The sequence below is a fragment of the Daphnia pulex genome, chromosome 2 (genome assembly GCF_021134715.1).
Source record: "Daphnia pulex isolate KAP4 chromosome 2, ASM2113471v1".
NCBI lineage: Eukaryota > Metazoa > Arthropoda > Branchiopoda > Diplostraca > Daphniidae > Daphnia > Daphnia pulex.
In genome coordinates this window covers 9,773,109-9,791,985 of record NC_060018.1, presented here as the reverse complement: position 1 = coordinate 9,791,985, position 18,877 = coordinate 9,773,109, and the positions used below count along the sequence as shown (strand labels likewise).

Sequence of the window (18,877 nt, the reverse complement as noted above, 5' to 3'; positions counted from 1 at the left end):
GCCTATTTCTCCCAGTAATAACAGTTTTTTGGATGCGGACGTGTTCGTTTATTCTAGGTCTAGCACTTCGTAACGTAAGCAGTATGAAAATGACTCGGAAAATGAGTTTCTCGAGAATCGAGAGTCACTGCAAGAGGCCGGGCAGCTAAAAGCTAATCATATGTAAAGGCTGTTTCGCGATTCCACTTTTTATTTCACATTACTAAGCTTCACAAACTTTCAAGATAATCTATTCAATCTGTGTGTTATTACATACCGGCTCTTGAGTCCGGAATTTGATTTGACGACGTGAACCGCTCAAGGAAATATTAAAATCATTTTTCAAGTGAAAAAGCAAATACGAAAGGGAGTACGATCGATAACTACAACATTCAGCCACATTCAGTTGAGACTTTTTTTTTGGGGGGGGGGGGGACACAAACATGCACGTACTGTACAACTCTGTTTGCGGATATTTGTTGACTATCTAATCAATTCAAGGCTGGCTTGGCGCGCGACTCCGGTGCCGGACAGAAGGCCAAATAGACAATGTGCATTTGTGACTCTAGACCACAAATAAAAAATTGCGACACTAGGCCCGAAAGAAAATTTTCTTTGACGACAAATGACCAAGGAGTCAATTGACTCAAGCGACAGAAGTACAAAATCCTAAACGTCATAAGACCAAAGCGTCTTTGGTATTTAGCGACACAATACCAAAAGACTTGGCAACGCTCAGCAGACGAATTGTGGGAATTAATTTACACAAACAACTCAGCGTCACCAGTGGATTATTTCTTACTAGTATTGTTATCTGTGGTTAAAATACCAACGATTACATGCGAGAGCACTCGCTTATGAAGCCATATACGGGTAAGTTATTATTTAAAACTAAAGCCAGTTTGCTCAACATCAATCTGAGTTTTTTTTCGTGGAACAGGGTCACCTGGGAGGCTGGGACTTTCAAGCTAGGGAGCACTGTATTAGTTCAAAGTACACAAGGTTTACGTCAGATTTGCAGATTAAAAATCTATTTCGAAAATAGTGGTAAGTACACATCATTGTAGTGTATTCTTATTACTGTTAATACTTCATTTGTGTTTTGCAGCATAACAAATCGAAGAATTGGAATGTTGTTGTTCGCGGTGCGGAATTCCAGCAATTGGCTTATCATCGTATCCTCATAATGTTGTTTCTTGAGTTAAATGCGCCCGAACAAGTACTTGATTCCATCAATTTCCAAGTAAATCTTTAAATTATATCATGGTAGAAATGTCACTTGAATTATTTGCTAATTTTTTGTTTCTTTGTTGACAAAGGTTTTGACGGCTTTCTGTCATACACTGCACATCCTGAGACCAGCGAAGGCCCCAGGCTTTGCGTATGCCTGATGGCTAGAAATTGTTTCGCATAGGGTTTTCATCGGGCGATTGCTGTCGATTACTCCCCAACAGAAAGGATGGGGGATGTATGCTCAACTGTTGATCGACTTATTCAAGTTTTTGGCCCCATTTCTATGGAACGCCGAACTGAGCAAGCCCGTCTCAATGTTGTACAAAGGAACACTGCGCGTCCTGCTGGTTTTGTTGCATGACTTTCCCGAATTCCTTTGCGACTATCATTATGGATTCTGTGATGTGATTCCTCCCAATTGCATTCAAATGAGAAATTTGATTTTGTCGGCGTTCCCACGCAATATGCGTCTGCCTGATCCATTCACGCCCAATCTCAAAGTGGACATGTTACCGGAAATCAGTCACGCTCCACGTGTACTGACTCATTTCGCAGCAATGATCCAACCGCCTACGCTCAAAAAGGATTTGGACTGGTACCTGAAAACGCGCGGACCAGTTACGTTTCTTTCGGAGTTACGAAGTGTAGTTCAGGTTCACGTTTCTTCGATTACTCTTCACGTAAGAAATAATTTTTCTGTCAGCAATACTATTATTTTTACTAACGGCGCTGACAACACTTAATTTAGGTTTCACCTGAACCTGGAATGCACTATAATTTGCCCTTGCTGAATGCATTGGTCTTGTACGTTGGCACCCAGGCCATACAATCGATACAGACCAAAGGATTATCTCCGTCAATGACGACTATTGGCCACTCTTCTTACATGGATATCTTCCAGAGTTTAGCCGTCAACCTTGACACGGAAGGGCGTTACTTGTTCATCAACGCCATTGCTCTAATCAATTGCGCTATCCTAATAGCCACACGCACTACTTCAGCTGCGTTCTGCTTTGCCTTTTCGCAGAAGCAAATTCTGATGCGATTCAAGAACAAATTACTAGGTACGTGTCTGGTTCTTGTGTTTCATTATACAACCATTTTGTGATTCTCGGTTTATATTTTGTCTCTTTTATCTTGAGTCCTAAATAGGGTCCTGCTGGAGAGGCTCATTGTCAATCGACCGCACCCATGGGGATTACTCATTACATTCATTGAATTGATAAATAACCCTGTTTTCAAATTTTGGAATCACGAATTCGTCCACTGCGCCCCGGAAATCGAAAAACTATTTGAATCGGTGGCTCGATCATGCATGGTGGTCCAAAAACAAACTCCTCGGGATGCAGAAAACCATTCTTGACTGATTAATTGAGTTCACCGACTACTTATGTACAGTTTGTGCGTGTGCTCATCTTCTCAACCAAGTTTGTTTGGATTTTTCCTACACCCTTTGGCGGTGCGTGGTGAATTGTGTCAGAATATGTCCATTTAGTTTTTTTGAACGAATGTATTATTCTTTTCTCTTTATTTGAACCCCCAGTTTTCGCTCATTTTCTCCTTCTTTCTTAGGTATCGAGTTCATCTTTCTCGCTTTCTCCCCTCGGGTCTGCATTCACTGTGGGTTTTCCATGTAGTAATGTTCACTTTTAATAATACACACGAAGCAAATGGACGTATTCAAGACTTGAAAAGAGTTTCGTGTAATATCGAAGGGAAAACCCGGCCTGTGCTTCTACATATTGTCGCAATGTACAAAGTATACAGTACACAACTAAATTTGAATTGGAAATCGGGAAGAGACGGCTTCTAACATTGGAATTTCCGAAGGTATATTTATATTGTGAGGGTGATTTAAAGGTTTGACATCTTTTAATTTTTAACAGCACGGTAACTATACATGGTCAAATGGTCTTAACTGTACGAGTGTAAGTAGGACTATATAGAGACAAATCAAAGTTGACAGACTTGTGTTGATTTGGCGGAGCACAGTCCAAATAATGAACCTCCTTACAGGTGACACTGCAGATCGGCATTATCTTGTTCTACATACGGATACGGTGGTGGTGGTTCGTCTGGATATTGTTCTTCAATCCTCAGTGTCTTTTGTTGGAGGTGGGAATTCCCAAGCCGTTATCTAAATCAATAAAACTAACGTAAAGTACTAAACCTTGATGGATAAATTTTTTAACTTTTACCGGTCTTCCGCCTATTGGCAAGTTGTCACCACCCACCACAAAGATAGATGACAATCGCGGGCGGATTCCTGCAGTTTCTCTATTTGGCCGACTGCACGCCAGGGTAGACAAAACAAAGCTTGTGGTCGCTCCGATTACTTATAAGTTACACGTTAATGAATGAATTAGCACAAATGAATAATGTGTAATAATGATTTTAAACTAACCTCCGGACACCAGTGGCAACAGATGTAGCGTACGTCCTAATTGAATATCGTAACCTACACGTAATTACGTTGATTTTTATAAGTATTAAAGCGCACTCGAAATAATAAGTGATAATATTTTTCCAACTACCGCATAGCATCCGTGTTTAATATTTTCGCAAGAAGGGCCGTTCTCAATAGGTCCATAACACGAATTGGTAGTGTTCCCCGTCGAGGAAGTCAGTTGAACAAATGGCGTAGTAGAAGTTATTCGCCTCTCCAGCAAATCGGCCACTTCTTATTTCTTCTACAGGTGAATGATGGACGGATTTTTTACTGCTGGAATGGCAACATCGTCCGTCGGCTCCGAGTCGCTGCCGCTGGCCCTGGCCGTCTGCGAATCGTTGGCCGATAACGAGTCGCTGAGGAAGGAACTCGAGTAGTTGGTGGCGCTAGAGTTGCCGCTGGGCTTGACGTGGAGATCCCGTTCGAAGAAACCTTCCCGCAAATACGTCGGGTACGTCTCGGCCAACTTGTTCTTGGCCTTCCGTCTTTGGGGCTTCCGCTTGGGATTGCCTGCACGCATCGGCGGCGACTTGATCGACCGCCGTCGTCTTCGTCGTGGGAGGCGTCGGCGTCGTATAATATAAGTTTAAAATAATATATAAGTTGACTGCCGTGAAAAAGAGTGTCGAGCCACGGTGCTGGACCGCCCGGGACCCGAGCGACAAGGTCTATTCGTGTATCTATCCGGTATCTATACAGCCTTTTCATTTCATGGAAACGGATTCCGTGTAACACGGGGCATGAAACAGTGAATCAGCCCGGGATGAACCCACCCGCGGTGCCCATGTCGTTCATCTACCAAAAGAAATGGGAGAGAACCCTGAATAAAACATTAAGTTTAAGGGAACCTCAAAGCAATATCTATAGCTAATATACTACGGATTGGGAAATCTTACATATATAGCAGTGGCCAGTCCGATTGAGCGGACGATTTCACGATGACCGCCCGCCACTATAGCCCACCGCATTCTGAGTCCCGGATATCACGTCAGAGGCGTCGGATGGCTCGTTATTACATTGGCAGACGAGTTGTATTGCAAAAATTTCTTTCCTGACAGGTCGTTAAATATAAATCAGCCACTGAAAAAAAGAAAAAAGAAAGATGGGCCTGTCCATTTTCTTTATAAAGCGCCAGTTCAATTAGCGGACCTGTTTTTCTTTCTTTCTTATATAACTATCAGAACGGTCGGATCCGCGGTTCTTCTAAATTCTAATCGGGTGGTGATGTACAAACACGAGCAGAGGCCGTTGTGTTCGCCTTGACTCCGTTTTAACCAAAACGATGAACAGTATGCACGTCGCATTCTATTTTTCTTTGGCCAGCGCATATCATCGCCGACAAAATTGTATTTTTGTGACGAATCGTTGGATTTCAGCGTCGTCGCTGTCGTTTCCTTCAACTGCTGAAACGTCACTTCGGCCGTGTTGTAATTGTCCATGGCGTCCTCTTTCTTGTCTTTGACGCCCCGATGCCCAGGTTCTGCAGGTTTCATTGGCGCTTCTTGCGTAAAATCAGCGCTCCGTTGTCGCTCTGGACGATCTCGGGGACGTCGGGCAACCGCCTGTCTTCAGCATCACGCAGGGTCAACACCGTATCGTCTTTGAACAGGGAATCTTATTCTTGACCGTCTCCTTGGACGTTGTCCTGGATGGTCGTCAGACACGAGCGACTATTTATTGCGACACCGGCGACGGGGCTGGTCCAGTTGTAGCGATCGCAAGAGTTATTCCGCCTTCTGACAACGAGACGCCGTCCACTAGGAACTGGCTGGAAAAATAATCCGGGGATTTGGGCCGGATGCTTTTGGATGATCCGTTGATCAAGGGCCCGCCGGCCAATTTCTGAAGTAGACTTGGAACGGGACTAGGCGGCGGAGTGGCCGATGACGACTGCCTGTTTTGCCGATTGTCGGCCTGATTGTCGGCGGCCTGGACCGAGACCAAGCGGTGGTGCCAGTGTCAAGGCATCGACGGAAGCGTTGGATGGGTGCAGATGCGGAGGCTGTTGATCGGGTGAGCGACACAGGACGCAAGTGTATCCGTCCTTGGCGCAAAATTTCGCCTCTCGCTCGTTGCGGATGAAGTCGCAGGCGGCGTGGAGCCAACGGGTGAATTGCTGGCACTGGATGATGAGCTCATTTTTGAGCACGTGAAAGATGACGGTGACTTTTACCTCTTAAAAGTCCTCACAACGGAATGAATCACTGTCATGCCCAATTGCCCATATCCGTCGACCTGCACCACAATCCAAATTCTAGGCTTATACCGGCTTATACCTCATATTCATATTATTTTGTAAATTCTGCATCCAGCTCGGCCGAACTGAACCGCGCGCCAAAATGAGACAAAACACAACCCAATTCAATTCTAATTGCCGATGCTTCTTCATGTGGATGTTTTAAAATTTAATCAAGCGGTTTTCTCGAACGAACATGGATGCATCTCGTAAGAGCTTTTCGCTTCGTTTCTAAACAAGGTCGAGCGTGATCTCTCTCCGTAAAAAAAAAAAACACAGGAAAAAATTGTTCTCTAGAACTAATCGTTTGTATCGTGAAAAAAAAACTAAATTTTAAAAGGGTTATTTAGATATACCTCGGTATTCTTTGATGAGAATTTTGAGACCGAGTTGATTTTTTGGAATGGTCGTTAATTATATGTGCATAATCCATTCACAATGCTGTCTCCGTTCTACTTTCTCTTCTTTGGTTTTTGTAATTGTCTCCGCGAGGGCCAGTTGAAAGTGCAACTTTAAGTTGGAACAATATGAAAAATACCCAATCGTAAACAAAAACGTCCTGTGAGATTTGTAATGCGGATTTATATCTATTTCCTCATTCTCGTCATTACATTTGACTACAAAGAAAGGAAAACAAGGTGGGATTTTGAAAATGACCACAATAGTTTTTAAATGGTAAGAAAAGAAGTGGAAGCTCACATTAAAGTTCTTTCTGTGACAGAAACAGAACAACATCGAAGCTAGAATTCAAGAAAAATAACAAACATCAACAATAAATGACATTATGGCTACAACAGTCTGGAGGGACGGTTTTAAAAGATTTACAAGATCGTTCTTTTCCGGTTTTCCCACACATTATTCAATCCGGTTACAACTCTTCCACTTACAGAAGATTAGTCGAGTTGTAACACGATTGTGTGATGATTACTGTGAACACGTTTTGCAAACTTTTCCTCCTATAATATGCAAATGTGACAAAAAAAAACGCTTCAACATTTTATTTGCCTTCCTCAATAGGCTCGTGAGGAGCAGGGAACTTATCCCACGTAGGCTCAACGCCCCAAATTTCACGGGCGTATTCGGCGATAGTCCTGTCACTGGAGAATTTACCAGATGAAGCAATGTTGTGGATACACATCTTCATCCAGACGCTCTGGTCCTGCATAGCCAATCACACAAAATATATTAGCTCATTTTTATTCCGAAAATTGCTTTGCTATGTGTGTTTACCTTGTAGGCCTCGTTAACCCTTTCTTTTGCGGCCATGTAGTCGTCATAAACTCATAATCAGCCAGACAGAAGAAACGATCGTGGTACATAAGGTTGTTGTAGATATCACTGAACTCTTCGGGGTTGTTCGGCTGAAGAATCCTGAAGCAATCTGGTCAATGACCTAAAAACAGTAAACACAAACATTTGCTATGTTAAGATATTACTCCACTGGATCGTAAATTTATTAAGAAAACCAACCTGCTTCAGCTCGGCGTTTGCATCATAATAGTCAAAGGCGTTGTAACCTCGCTCCCTAGCTTGAAAGTCCCAGGTGACCCTGTTCCACGAAAAAAAACTCATGTTGATCTTGAGCAAACTGGCTTTAGTTTTAAATAATAACTTACCCGTACATGGCTTCATAAGCGAGTGCTCTCTCATGTAATCGTTGGTATTTCAATCGCAATTGACCACAGATAACAATACTAGTAAGAAATATGAATAATCCACTGGTGACGCTGACGCTGAGTTGTTTGTGTAAATTAATTCCCACAATTCGTCTGCTGAGCGTTGCCAAGTCTTTTGGTATTGTGTCGCTAAATACCAAAGACGCTTTGGTCTTATGACGTTTAGGATTTTGTACTTCTGTCGCTTGAGTCAATTGACTCCTTGGTCATTTGTCGTCAAAGAAAAAAATTATTGGTCAGGTGACATTTTGGCCTCAAGACGCACGGCTCATTTGTCGCCATGGTCTTCAAAACTCTTCATACCTGTTGGGCTTTTGTCGTTTTTTTTTTTTTAGGCGCCACTGTCGCAATGGTCTATTGACGCATTGGTCTTCCGCACCGGACTCCGCGACTCAGCTCTTTATTTTAAAAATCTAGACCATTCTTCTTGTTCGATTTATGTCGAATAAAATAAAACATTTACAAATAAAACATTTTCGTTAGTTTGTCATTCGTTTTTTCTAGCAGTTTCTGGCGTTATTTTTCTTTCTAAATATTTTCACCGACTCTTCTTCACCGAAAGAAAAGGCTTCAGACTTGAAATCCGACTCCTACAGCAGCAGACTACCGAATTTTCGGCTTGGCGCCAAACATTGACGAATAAGCGCTGCGTCCTGCGTCCTTCCAACTGCAACAATAATTTAACTATATTTTATCCAACATACAACAGCTCTTTTAATGTGTTTTTTCTTATACTTTGGAAAGCAGATTTTCTTACCAAGATGCAATTAAATTGTAAAGTCAATGTGGTGAATCGCCTGCTTCCTTCAGCTGGACAATCGGGTCCTAGTCGATTGGTCTGGTCAAACGTAACACTTACTGAAAACAAAGCTTCCGTCATCGAATTATCTTTAGCCACTTCCCGTAACAAGACCGGGATGAAATATAAAGTTACAAACAACATTGAACAAATCTTTTCCAAGTTCGTTAGCCAAGGGAAACTCACACTTAGGTTTCGACAACCAGCTCATGACTTGTGCCTCAGTGGAGAAGTCAGACACATGGAGAAAATTCTTGCAATTATAAAGGGAGAAGATTCACAACTGAAAAAGGGAACTCTTTGTCCTCTTTTGTCAAATCGTGCCAACAAAGTAGTGATACCAAAAACAAAGCTGAATATTTTATCTCGTGCAGATTATCCAGTAACCACAAGTTTTCCTGATACACTGACCAGCTTAAAAGTAAAAACTCATATTTCAACAGCTGCAAGCATTAATTAATAACTATGTTTGTTGTATTTGTGTCAGATAAGTGGAATAGCCCTGAAAAAGTTCGACAGAAGGCTTCTCCACCTCAAGGCACTTGAAGTCTTGGATCTCTCCAGTAATCAAATTAGTATTCTACCTGAATCCATCCACACTCTAGCAAAACTAAAACAGTTACATCTTAACCACAATGAGATCAAAGTACTTCCATCAACATTCGTCAATTCTACAAGAGTTATCTGCTTAGATATAAGCCATAATCAAGTAAATATGATAATAAATTTAAAAAACAAAGACATGAATTTTACTTAAATTTATATTTACAGATAAGATTTATTTATAGACTTTATTGACCTAATGTTGCTGCCTGTGTTTTTTCAATAGTAGATTCTAATTCCAAATTATCATGTCTTTTCTTTTGTTATAGTTAGTCATGATTCCTAGCTGCATTTCTCGAGTATCTGGGCTCCAAATATTAAAATTAGACCATAACAAACTTAGGAGCCTACCCTCAACCATTTCTAAGTTACGGAGTTTAAGGTATGTATATTATTCTGGCATCAGCAAAGAAACAATTGAATACTAATTGATAACTTTAAACAGAACTCTGACTGTGTCCTCAAATGAAATCCGAACATTGCCGGAATCTTTTCAAACCCTTGCTCTTGATCACATTGACGTCTTTGGAAATCCCTTTGAAAAAATAGAACAGGAAATAGCGCTAAATCCTGAAAGTCTGAATCTCAAAGTCCCAACACTACGGGCCATCTCCGCGAAATCAACCATTAAGTTCAAGTTAGTTAGTTAGTTTTATGTTGTTTTTATTTTGTCATTTAACTTATGTCTATTCATTTTGTCTCCATGCAGGCTAAAGTATAGCGAAGAAGATATCCCCGCCACACTCATTACTTATCTCCATGAAAGCTCCACTACCTGTCCATGTGGAAAGCTATGTATCGACGATGGATTACCAGCAGAAGGCGAGATAAATCTTTTAAAAGTTTCTGGCAGTGTTACTGGGGACAAAATTGTGCCAATGAAAATGACTCTTTGTACCATTGCTTGCTTTCAACGATTTTCTTCTAAAGTGGTATCGTAAACTCATCGTTGGATTCAGCCGTGTTTTATTCAAAATTCAAACTAGAATACAACTATGTTAATGTATAAATGGTGAAGTCTAATTTTTGCTTGCAACAGGCTCTGATAGGTTGGTATTTGATTCTGCTTTAGCAACTCTGAATTCTCTTTTAGCTTCATCAAGTAATACATTGTGCAACCAATAATGATAATTTTGAGTTGCTGGTTGCAATGCTGGGAAAGGATTTCCTGTAAAAAGGAATTATTAAGTAAATATTCTATATTTATTGCAACATACACATCTTTTACCTTTTAATTCCAAAATGGCGGTACCAGCATAATAACCAGGATATGTTTTTGGACCCAAGACGAGCTTCGTATAAGAGGAATTGTATTCTTTGTATCTAGGAACCAAAACCTTAAAAAGCTTGTGGATGAGTTGCTTCTCATCTAACCAGTAATCTGCCATCTCCATTGTGTGTTTGTGGCAATCACCATTACGAATAGCATCTGAAATCAACTACAAAAAAACAATTTGACTTATCATGTCACTAACTTCCACTTTTAAATAACGGTGTAGGAAAAGGGTGATTACTCTTTCTGCGTAGCCTTGCGCTTCTTCCGCCCTTGGATAGTTTAACTCGATGCGCTCATACTTGACAAGAGCAGTCACAGTAGCCTTCAATTTCCTTAGACGACCAGCTGGACCTTCTGGACTGGCGAAAAGCCGGGGTTTAGGTTTTACTGCAATTCTGAGTGCCGACACTAGTTTGCTCAAATCAGCTTGATTCATTCCTTGTAATTTAATTTCACTATTGGCAATAAACACCCTCAAGACACATGGGTTGTCAATTTACTAATTTATTTAGTACAATACCAAGTTAGTCTGCTAGAAAGAATTCAATTATCAGTTGTTTGAATTGTCGTCAGGTGGCACTGATAAATAAAATGTTTCCAAATGTTCTCTAGTTTACTAAAGGTTAGATCTATTGCCACGACATATGTCGTGGCGCGACGGTCGAAACTGTCTTTTGCCACGACATCTGTCGTGGCAATAAAGAGAAAATTGTCTATTGCCACGATACGCCTATACTTCCTCTCTGATCTCTCATATCGTGGCAATAACACGAATTTTGTCTTGATTTTTGATTGATTGTGATTGAATGATTGAATGATTGAGAAAAGAATGGAATCGATGTAAAACCTCTGGGCTTGGTTGGCTATCGATAGTTGAAGTTCGAAAAAAAAATTAATGGCCAGAAGAATAGTAGATCTCCCTTGCTTTTTTCAAAATCGGCCGCTAGATGGGGTGGCGAAATGACGTCTGTCAATGGCGAAAATCTTCAGAAAATGTCGAAAAATTTCCAAGATTTTCAATTGCCAATATCTCTGCCAATAACCGTTTAAAATAAAAACGGGGCGAGATGTCTCTGGAGGGGGGCAAAATCATTCATTCTGAAAAATTAGATTTTTTTTTAAAGGTCCGGTTTGCCCGAAAACTGATGTCAAAAATAAGAAAAAACACTACAATTTCTGGGGGTTCCCTTAGTTTTTATTAAATAACTTAAAAAATATGCTAGCTAGAACATTGCGGATTTCACCATTATGTTTTCCGTAAAATTCTGCACAAAATGGTTTATACGGGGACTGACTGTGATGCCTTCGTCACCCTTTTCCAAAAATTGTAAACCCCCAAAACCCCCAATTTTGGCCTGATTGAGTGGTGGACTCAGTGTTAAAAAATAGAAAAGAGGAATAGTGTACTTATTGAAATTAAAACATATAGAGAAATTGACTGACGCGTACCCCCTGGTTTGTAAACGCACTCCTGTGGAATCCGCCATATTTTCACCCAATTTCGTGTTTCTCTCGATATTCGCATAGGGAAAAGAGGGTGTCGCGAAAAATATTCGTGAAACGTTTCCAGTTAAAAGAAGACAACATGGAATAATTTCATGTGAAAGGTAATTGAACAAGCTACATTTTAATAAAAATTAATGTGACATATTTAAAAGAAAATCCGTCAAATTTAATTGTTTTCCGTAATGTTTACGGTTTTATAGACCAAATCCACAAAGAATCGGCCCGAGAGAAGAAAAAGGCGAAAAGGAAAGTATGATAAAAAGAAAGGCCCATACTTTTGTAACGGTTCCTTAACCGTTCACTTAGCGACAGGCTCGACACACTCCTCAATAGGTAGTAGCTGTAAAGCTACCAGCAAGATGCACAAGATCAACTCGTATCTGGATCGTCTGGGAACTGATTTCCAGTCTGTGCCTGCAAGGCACAGCCACGTCAGCAACTCACCACTACTTAAGCGGAGCCCACCTGAGACTCCGAAGAGACCATACGATATAAACTGTTACTGTATGTATCATCTAGACCTGTTTCTTATCAATACAAACTGTTCTCTCTAACTCCGCGTACGTGTCTTTGCTACCTGTAACGTGCTGTTACATTTGGTGAACGTGCGGATTGGAGTGAAGCTGACATCTTCAACATCTTTTAGGCCGAACCTTCCATCATCTTCAAAACAGCCCTTGGCTCGACATCGTGGACGCCTTCCTCATTGCGTCTTCAGTCCCCCCACCAACGTGAGTTAAGAACAATCTAGCTGACATCACACCACATTGTTCTGATGCATTAGCCCTGAATTATACCACACCATTAAGCATAAAACTACCAACTCCAACCATATACCCCCTATTACCCATTGATTCACCATAGCCTCAACTATCGACGTTCTTCCTACAACCAAACCCGAACCTATCTAATTCTCCAATCATGCGGACGCGTTACAAGACCTTATCACGGCAATAAACTGACGTGAAGACATCCAGGCCATATCCTTCTTTGGCGGCAACGCCACGGACCAGTACATATCATCATGGCTCTCCGAAGCAGAAGAAGTTGCCACCATCCATAATTGGGACGATGCAATCAAAATTCAAAATTTTGCTTCAAGACTCAAAGGTCCTGCCTTAAAATGGCACTCTCAGCGCACTCGAGCTCACCCAAACGAAGCCTACGCCGTATGGAAACAAGCTCTGAAAGACCACTTCAAACATCCAGCTGACAGAGACAAGCAGATACAAAAACTAGAGAACCTGACCCAAAAACCCAACCAACCTGTCCGAATGTTTATCGACAAAATTAATAGCTCCTACAACGCTATATACGATGACACGGATAACAATAACTTAGCGATACAAAATGATTTACTCGTCAAGATCCTCCTCAAAGGCATCCTGAAGCCGATTAAAACACTCGTGGTTTTGAACCAAATGCTCCAAAAAGTCACTAATTGGGATGATGCACAAAGAGCAGCATTGAGATGTGAAACCACTCTCTACAAAACTCAAACGAGCGGTGGAATACTAGAACTCCCTACTTTCATTAGTCCTAATATGTACCTGGCTCCTGGTCTGGGCTACTTCCAACGTCATAGCCAACAACTCAGCACTGTCAATTAATTTTCAAAAGATGGGAACTCCTTGTGTTTTAAACTAGCCTGGATATCGGATTGGAGGCCTTCTATGAATCTGTCCATCATTATTTGCTCTCGTGATGCATTTGTGGTGGGGTCTAGATGAGTGCCTTTTAATGGATAGGCCAAGTAAAACGCCTTCCTTATTCTATTAGCGTACCGCCTCATGTTCTCTTCCGGCTCCCTACTCATGTTATGAAATTCAACACTTCTTTGAGACCTGTCTCCATAAAGTGAAACAGCTTCATTAACCGAGATTTAACCTCGGTATACGACCTGCCCCTAAATGGGTTGTCGAGTTTAAAAGTATCAAACTCTACGGCAGCTTCCCCGTACAGCTTGGAACGAATCAGGCCAACGCGGCTTCCAGATGAGCTATCCAGTCGTCAAAGCGGCCAGAAGTATCCCGATCACAAAATATTGTAACCTTGATGAGTGCCTGCATGGCTTGCGACTGCTTAATATTTTTCGCTTTCTCTTCAGGAGTCGAAAAAAAAAACTACTTAATTGTTGAGTAGGGTCTTGTGATGGTTCATTTTGTCCTACTGGGGGTGGCAGGGCGACCGCTATCCCCGCGTTGGGTGTTAGGGAAACGACCGGTCCTGGCGCGGACGTGACAACTACGGGTATTGTAGAAGACCCTAAATTTTGGAAACCCCCTGCTGAAGGAGAGATGGTCGGTTGGGTAGCTGGATATGGGGTGGTAACCTGGTTGGTATTTATCTGATTGTTGTTACTGCCTAAAGTGGACAGGCAATTTATACTCGACGAGGCGGCAGTGGCACGAGGAATAATAGATCTCAAACTTTGAAATCCTCCCGTGGGAAGAGATCCTGTTTGTTGCGTAGATGGGAGTACATCAGGTGTGGTGGAATTTGAATGGTCGACGAACGTGGGATTCGGTCAGGCCGGAATAGCTGGTGCGGAAGAGGATAGCTCGTGTACTGCGGTCTGAGCTAATGCCAGGGCAGTTGAGACGGCGAGTTTGTGGCTAAGACCAGAAGAGAGCAAATGTTCTAATTCCAGAGAGTACATCTCATAGAAAATGTCTTGGTACGGCATTGTGTGGGGGGGGGGGTTTAGAAAGGTTACCTTCCTATTCGCTTTGGAGGTATGTTCCGTTTTCGTGATGGGGAGGATGCCAGTTGGAGTGGTTTCTAGTACTGGGACCGTTGGTCGAATTGGGGCACTTTTTGTTATGTCTACTGAGATGGCTTCCCTTGTTGGCGGGTTATGAATGGAGGGGGTGGGCCAATGATGACATGGGGGGTTCTTCTCGGACGTAAGCTCGCAAGAGGGTACGTGAGTTTGCGTTATTAGTGGAGGAGAGAAAGGACAAAAGGTGCGTCCTTTTCTGTCGTGGTCTCACAGGGCGAAACGTGAGTTACTGGGGGAAAAAAAGGACAAAAAGAAGTGTTCTTTTCTATAGGAGAAACGTTGATTGTCAACGGTACGGCTGCTTTGTTGCCTGTGGAAAAGGATGGAATATGATGAATGGTAGGCGGGGTAGTATGTTCAAGTGATTGCTGTTGGGGACAGTAGAGGAGAATAGTTGGTTTGTAGCTCCAGATATTTCAATAATTTTATAGATATATCTAATTCGGGTCGCGTAATTAGTAAGTGCCCGAAGTACCTCTGATAGCTCTGAGTCAGTCAATAGCTCCCTATGATTAAGGAGAAGATGGTGCTTGACTTCGAACAACAATTCGTCCTGTGGGACGTCTATTATGGGAAGGTTCCCGTAGTTCAGAAAGAACTTTTGAGAGTTGAAGGAATTGGTCAGGGTGTTTTCGGCTTGGATGATAAGGGTCTCGTTTTTGGCTAAAAGAGCCCTTCTTTCTGCTTCCTGTGAGAGGTCGTACCCCTTGAGTTGCTGAGCTAATCCCGCTAGATATAGATAAGCGGCTCGTTCTTTCCCTTGAAGCGCTTGAGGGGTTGGTGGTGACACTGTAAATTTGGTTACCGTAGGCCTGGCACCCAATGCCTTCCAGTTAGAGTGATTGGTTGTGTTTATGCCCAGTTGCTGATTTTCGAACTCCTGCGTGATTTCCAGGGGGGAAGGTTGGACGTGCCGGTGGCACCCTCGGGGTGTTTGCGTAAAAAGGAACTCTTGAGTGATTAGGATAGTTTTTTTTAAAGGAGGGCGGGGGATTCATGATAATTGAAAGCTATAAGCGAGGTTTGCCTTGGTAGCGGCGGCGGTCCCATAGGTTGGTAGATCTGACCAGTAAAATTCGGGGGGGAAGGAAACTTATGAAAGACTTCTCCCGTCTCCCGACCTGTTTCCTGAAAGGCTTGACAGCACTTTCACTACTTTCGGCCGACAGGTACCAGTTCTGGGTACGAAGACTTCATGCGATGCTAGCTATTATTGGTGATACAATAATTTCGGGAATTACTGTTGGTACATGTTACAAAAGAGGGTAACCGCGTCGAGGTGAGGGCGGTGGCGATCTAGTAGGCGGTGGTAGTTGTGGTTGGCGCTAGATGAGGGTGAAGCGGTCGGTCGTGATCCTGCGGGATGCAGCCGTGACTGGGTGAGATGGCGGCAGGTGTGGCTTGAAGATCCAGGCGACGTGGTGTGAGGCGGGATGATGCGGTGAAGCGTTTACTACAAGCTGGACCTATGTTGAAGGACGCAAAATACACTGCCCGGAACAAGTCGTGTTGATGGTAACTAAAAGTTTATGTATATGTTAGGGAAGAGCGTTACAACCACCTGCACAGTACGCGTATCAAAAATGGACTGGCCAAAACGATCAGCTATTATTTAAAGTTGCAAGGTCGGATGTTTTTAATCACCGCCGAGGGAATGGGTATTCTGCGTGCTACACAAACTTTTATCAAAGTTAATGGAAGGTCAGAATTTTGGTGTACAATGGGCAAGGTTAGCAACAAGAAAGTTCAACGGAGGGCAAGTCATAAAAAGAGGGTGCGAACAATTAGGGATTGAGCGAGGCAAGGTGTGAATACTGTGGTGAGGGACGGAGTCAAGATTCAGTCATCTGGCCTTGCCAGATGTGAAGAAGCGTAAACTATTACATTTTTATTCGTTTATTATATTATTATATTATTATATTTATTATATATTATTAGCATATAAATATTGTCATTATCGGTGTTAGTGGTTGTGGAAAGACATCCCCTCTGACTGTGTTTGAAAATGATAAATTTCCTGAAGTGTACGTGCCTACAAAACTAGGAACTCGAGTAGTAAATATTACCATTCGTGACGAAAAGGTATTCTTCATTATGTTATTAAAGTGTTTGACACCCACCTAGTTTTGCTTGGTGGCTTTGTATTGTTCAATAATTTGATTATTTGTTTGTTTCTTTTTTTGAATTGTTTAGGTTAAATTAGAATTATGGAAGCCTTTTGGGCAAACGTTATATGATCGTCAGCGTCCTCTGAAGTACCAAGATGCTAACGTTATCATCTTACGATATTCTATCAATGATCGAAGTTCACTAGAAAAAATTGCTAATAAATGGACAAATGAACTGAAGAACGAATGCTCAAATGCCCTTATTATTCTCATTGGGAATAAGAAAGATCTTAGAAATCATCCTGAAACTATCGAAGGTCAGTTTTCAAAACCATCTCAATTATCAATTGAACTGTTTATAAATTTCAATTATAGGATTAGCCCAGATGGGGCAACTGCCGATGGAGCTAGGAGAGGGTGTTGTCATGATTGAAGAGATAGGCTTATATGCCTAAGTGGAATGTTCTGCAATTCGCAGGGAAGGTGTACGCCAAAAGCAGCCTGCTTTTGCTCTGGATCAAATAGAAATTCGGTACAGCATTTCTTAAAATCCCTGTTGACGGTGCATTTTTAAACGGATGTGAACATTTCATTGAGAACATTTCACGGGGATACCAGCTGATTGTGTTTTACGACCTTGGACAAACGTGACTACGGCGATTCCAAAGTATTTCCCCGTTTTCTTTGGAGCACTTCAAGTAACTACGGAATCGTGCGAACCTTGGCGTCGTAATCTTTTGTCGCAGCCGCGGTTGAAAATCTCTGCTGTAAAATAGTTAATCGGAAATGTTTTTATCTTTATTCTCCAACGTAGCTATGGGAAATCCAATTTCGGTTTTAGTGTACTACTTGAACGTGATCGTGATACCGATGTTGTGATACTACTCGAACGATACCGATGATGATCGTGATGATGACGATGAAGAAGTGAAAGAGTTAGATGTTAGTAAATAAAGTAGTATAGTAGAGTAAAATAAGAATCCATCTCGATCCGGCAAAACCAATTCGGCAAATCAGTTTTTGTCGATTCGGCAAAAGTTGCCGAACCGACTTGATAATTCGGCAACACCGATACCGATTCAGCAACGCTACGGGACTGGCGCCAAGTTGGGCAGTAATCTAGACTTAGTTCCAGGTTCAACAGTCAATACCTGTGCCTTTGTGCTGTGTGTTGTGTAATCATGGCTCAAAAAATCTGTGTTACTTGCAATAAATCTGATCTTGGCAAAAGAATGGTGCAATTTGTTTCTTGTGTGGGATGCAGAAGTCCTGTTCATCTTGGTTATTTACCTGGATATTTCCTTGGAAAAGGTAAAATTAATAAAACGTAAAAAGTTTAAGTGGCATAAGGTGACTTTTGTTGGTTTTTTCTTAGTTCTTTCTAAGGCTGCATATGTTTTGATGAAGAAAAACAACGAGTCTTTTAACTTGAAATGTGCTGCATGCACTGTCTCTGTGACTGTGGCAAGAACAGCCGAAAAGCCGAAGAATATTTCCGATTTGCATGTCCCTGATTTGCATGCCCCTGATTTGCATGTCCCTCAATTGCATGTCCTTGAGGCTCCTATCCCTGTGATGATAGCAAGAATGCAGCTTGGCCCAGTAAGTTGAGAGAATAAATAAGATTTAATAACATAGAATAACATATACAAATTGATGTAGTGGGTGATTGTCGAAATTAACCAGAATACGGGTGTGACCATATCGCCGATAGATGGAATGGGAGCATTTGAAAACATGACTCCAAGTGTAGAAATTATGCCTGTAAGTATATATATATATATTTAGTTAGATAAGAAATGCAATGTAATTAACATAAACTTATTTTAAATAGAATGCGGCCGTTGTGCAGCAACCAATAATTTCAACGCCAGTTGATGTGCTTCCTGACCTGACAACTGATTTTGAACGCAGCGTTTTGAGGAACCCTAGTCCTGTAAATGAGCTTACGAGCTATTTTGAAAGACCTGTTCCAACTCAGGAGCCCAGTATCGACGATCGAAGGAATCCACCAGCCAATCGTTCACGCTCTTTTCCATCTTTTTCAAGATCGATTCGAAAGTGGCATTTAGAAATGGCAGCTGGAAAACGGTAATAAATTGAAGTAAAAAAAAATTTATAATATGTATAAAATATGAAAAATGTTTAAAATAACAAATAACACTTGCATTATTTATTACGTAGACGTCATCCCATGCTCATCGACGATACCGAACGTGGACTTGAAAAA

At 41.7% G+C, this 18,877-nt stretch overlaps 4 protein-coding genes and 2 long non-coding RNA genes across 7 annotated transcripts; 3 read left to right on the top strand and 3 right to left on the bottom strand.

Moving 5' to 3' along the window:
* Positions 1-21: 21 nt before the first annotated feature.
* LOC124188959 (leucine-rich repeat protein 1-like) lies at positions 22-9,985 on the top strand. The gene is made up of 6 exons (XM_046581899.1): positions 22-502; positions 7,970-8,793; positions 8,860-9,081; positions 9,245-9,357; positions 9,421-9,612; positions 9,685-9,985. The coding sequence occupies exons 2-6, from the start codon at positions 8,335-8,337 to the stop codon at positions 9,914-9,916; spliced, it is 1,218 nt and encodes a 405-aa protein (XP_046437855.1). The 5' UTR covers positions 22-502; positions 7,970-8,334; the 3' UTR covers positions 9,917-9,985.
* On the top strand, positions 717-2,906 carry LOC124188961 (CCR4-NOT transcription complex subunit 1-like). The gene is given in 7 exon segments (XM_046581902.1): positions 717-852; positions 920-1,026; positions 1,088-1,222; positions 1,299-1,892; positions 1,961-2,170; positions 2,173-2,276; positions 2,365-2,906. Coding segments are annotated over 4 exon segments (972 nt in total). The 5' UTR covers positions 717-852; positions 920-1,026; positions 1,088-1,222; positions 1,299-1,445; the 3' UTR covers positions 2,576-2,906.
* LOC124188965 lies at positions 3,264-3,679 on the bottom strand. The gene is made up of 3 exons (XR_006872550.1): positions 3,617-3,679; positions 3,411-3,547; positions 3,264-3,349 (listed from the first exon to the last, which is right to left on the bottom strand). It is a non-coding gene; the product is annotated as an uncharacterized LOC124188965 (long non-coding RNA).
* Positions 6,454-7,659, bottom strand: LOC124188963. Of its 2 annotated transcripts, none has more exons than XR_006872548.1 (4): positions 7,514-7,659; positions 7,368-7,446; positions 7,128-7,290; positions 6,454-7,056 (listed from the first exon to the last, which is right to left on the bottom strand). It is a non-coding gene; the product is annotated as an uncharacterized LOC124188963 (long non-coding RNA). The 2 variants fall into 2 exon arrangements; XR_006872549.1 differs by having other exon boundaries at positions 7,520-7,626.
* Positions 9,925-13,826, bottom strand: LOC124188962 (39S ribosomal protein L17, mitochondrial-like). The gene is given in 5 exon segments (XM_046581903.1): positions 9,925-10,143; positions 10,204-10,414; positions 10,490-10,706; positions 13,634-13,736; positions 13,739-13,826. Coding segments are annotated over 5 exon segments (768 nt in total). The 3' UTR covers positions 9,925-9,994.
* Positions 13,827-16,259: 2,433 nt separating this feature from the next.
* LOC124203070 (ras-like GTP-binding protein Rho1) lies at positions 16,260-17,102 on the top strand. Its single transcript, XM_046599650.1, has 4 exons — positions 16,260-16,268; positions 16,478-16,621; positions 16,733-16,964; positions 17,023-17,102. Exons 1-4 carry the CDS (start codon positions 16,260-16,262, stop codon positions 17,100-17,102), a joined length of 465 nt encoding a protein of 154 aa, XP_046455606.1.
* The last annotated feature ends 1,775 nt before the right edge of the window (positions 17,103-18,877 follow it).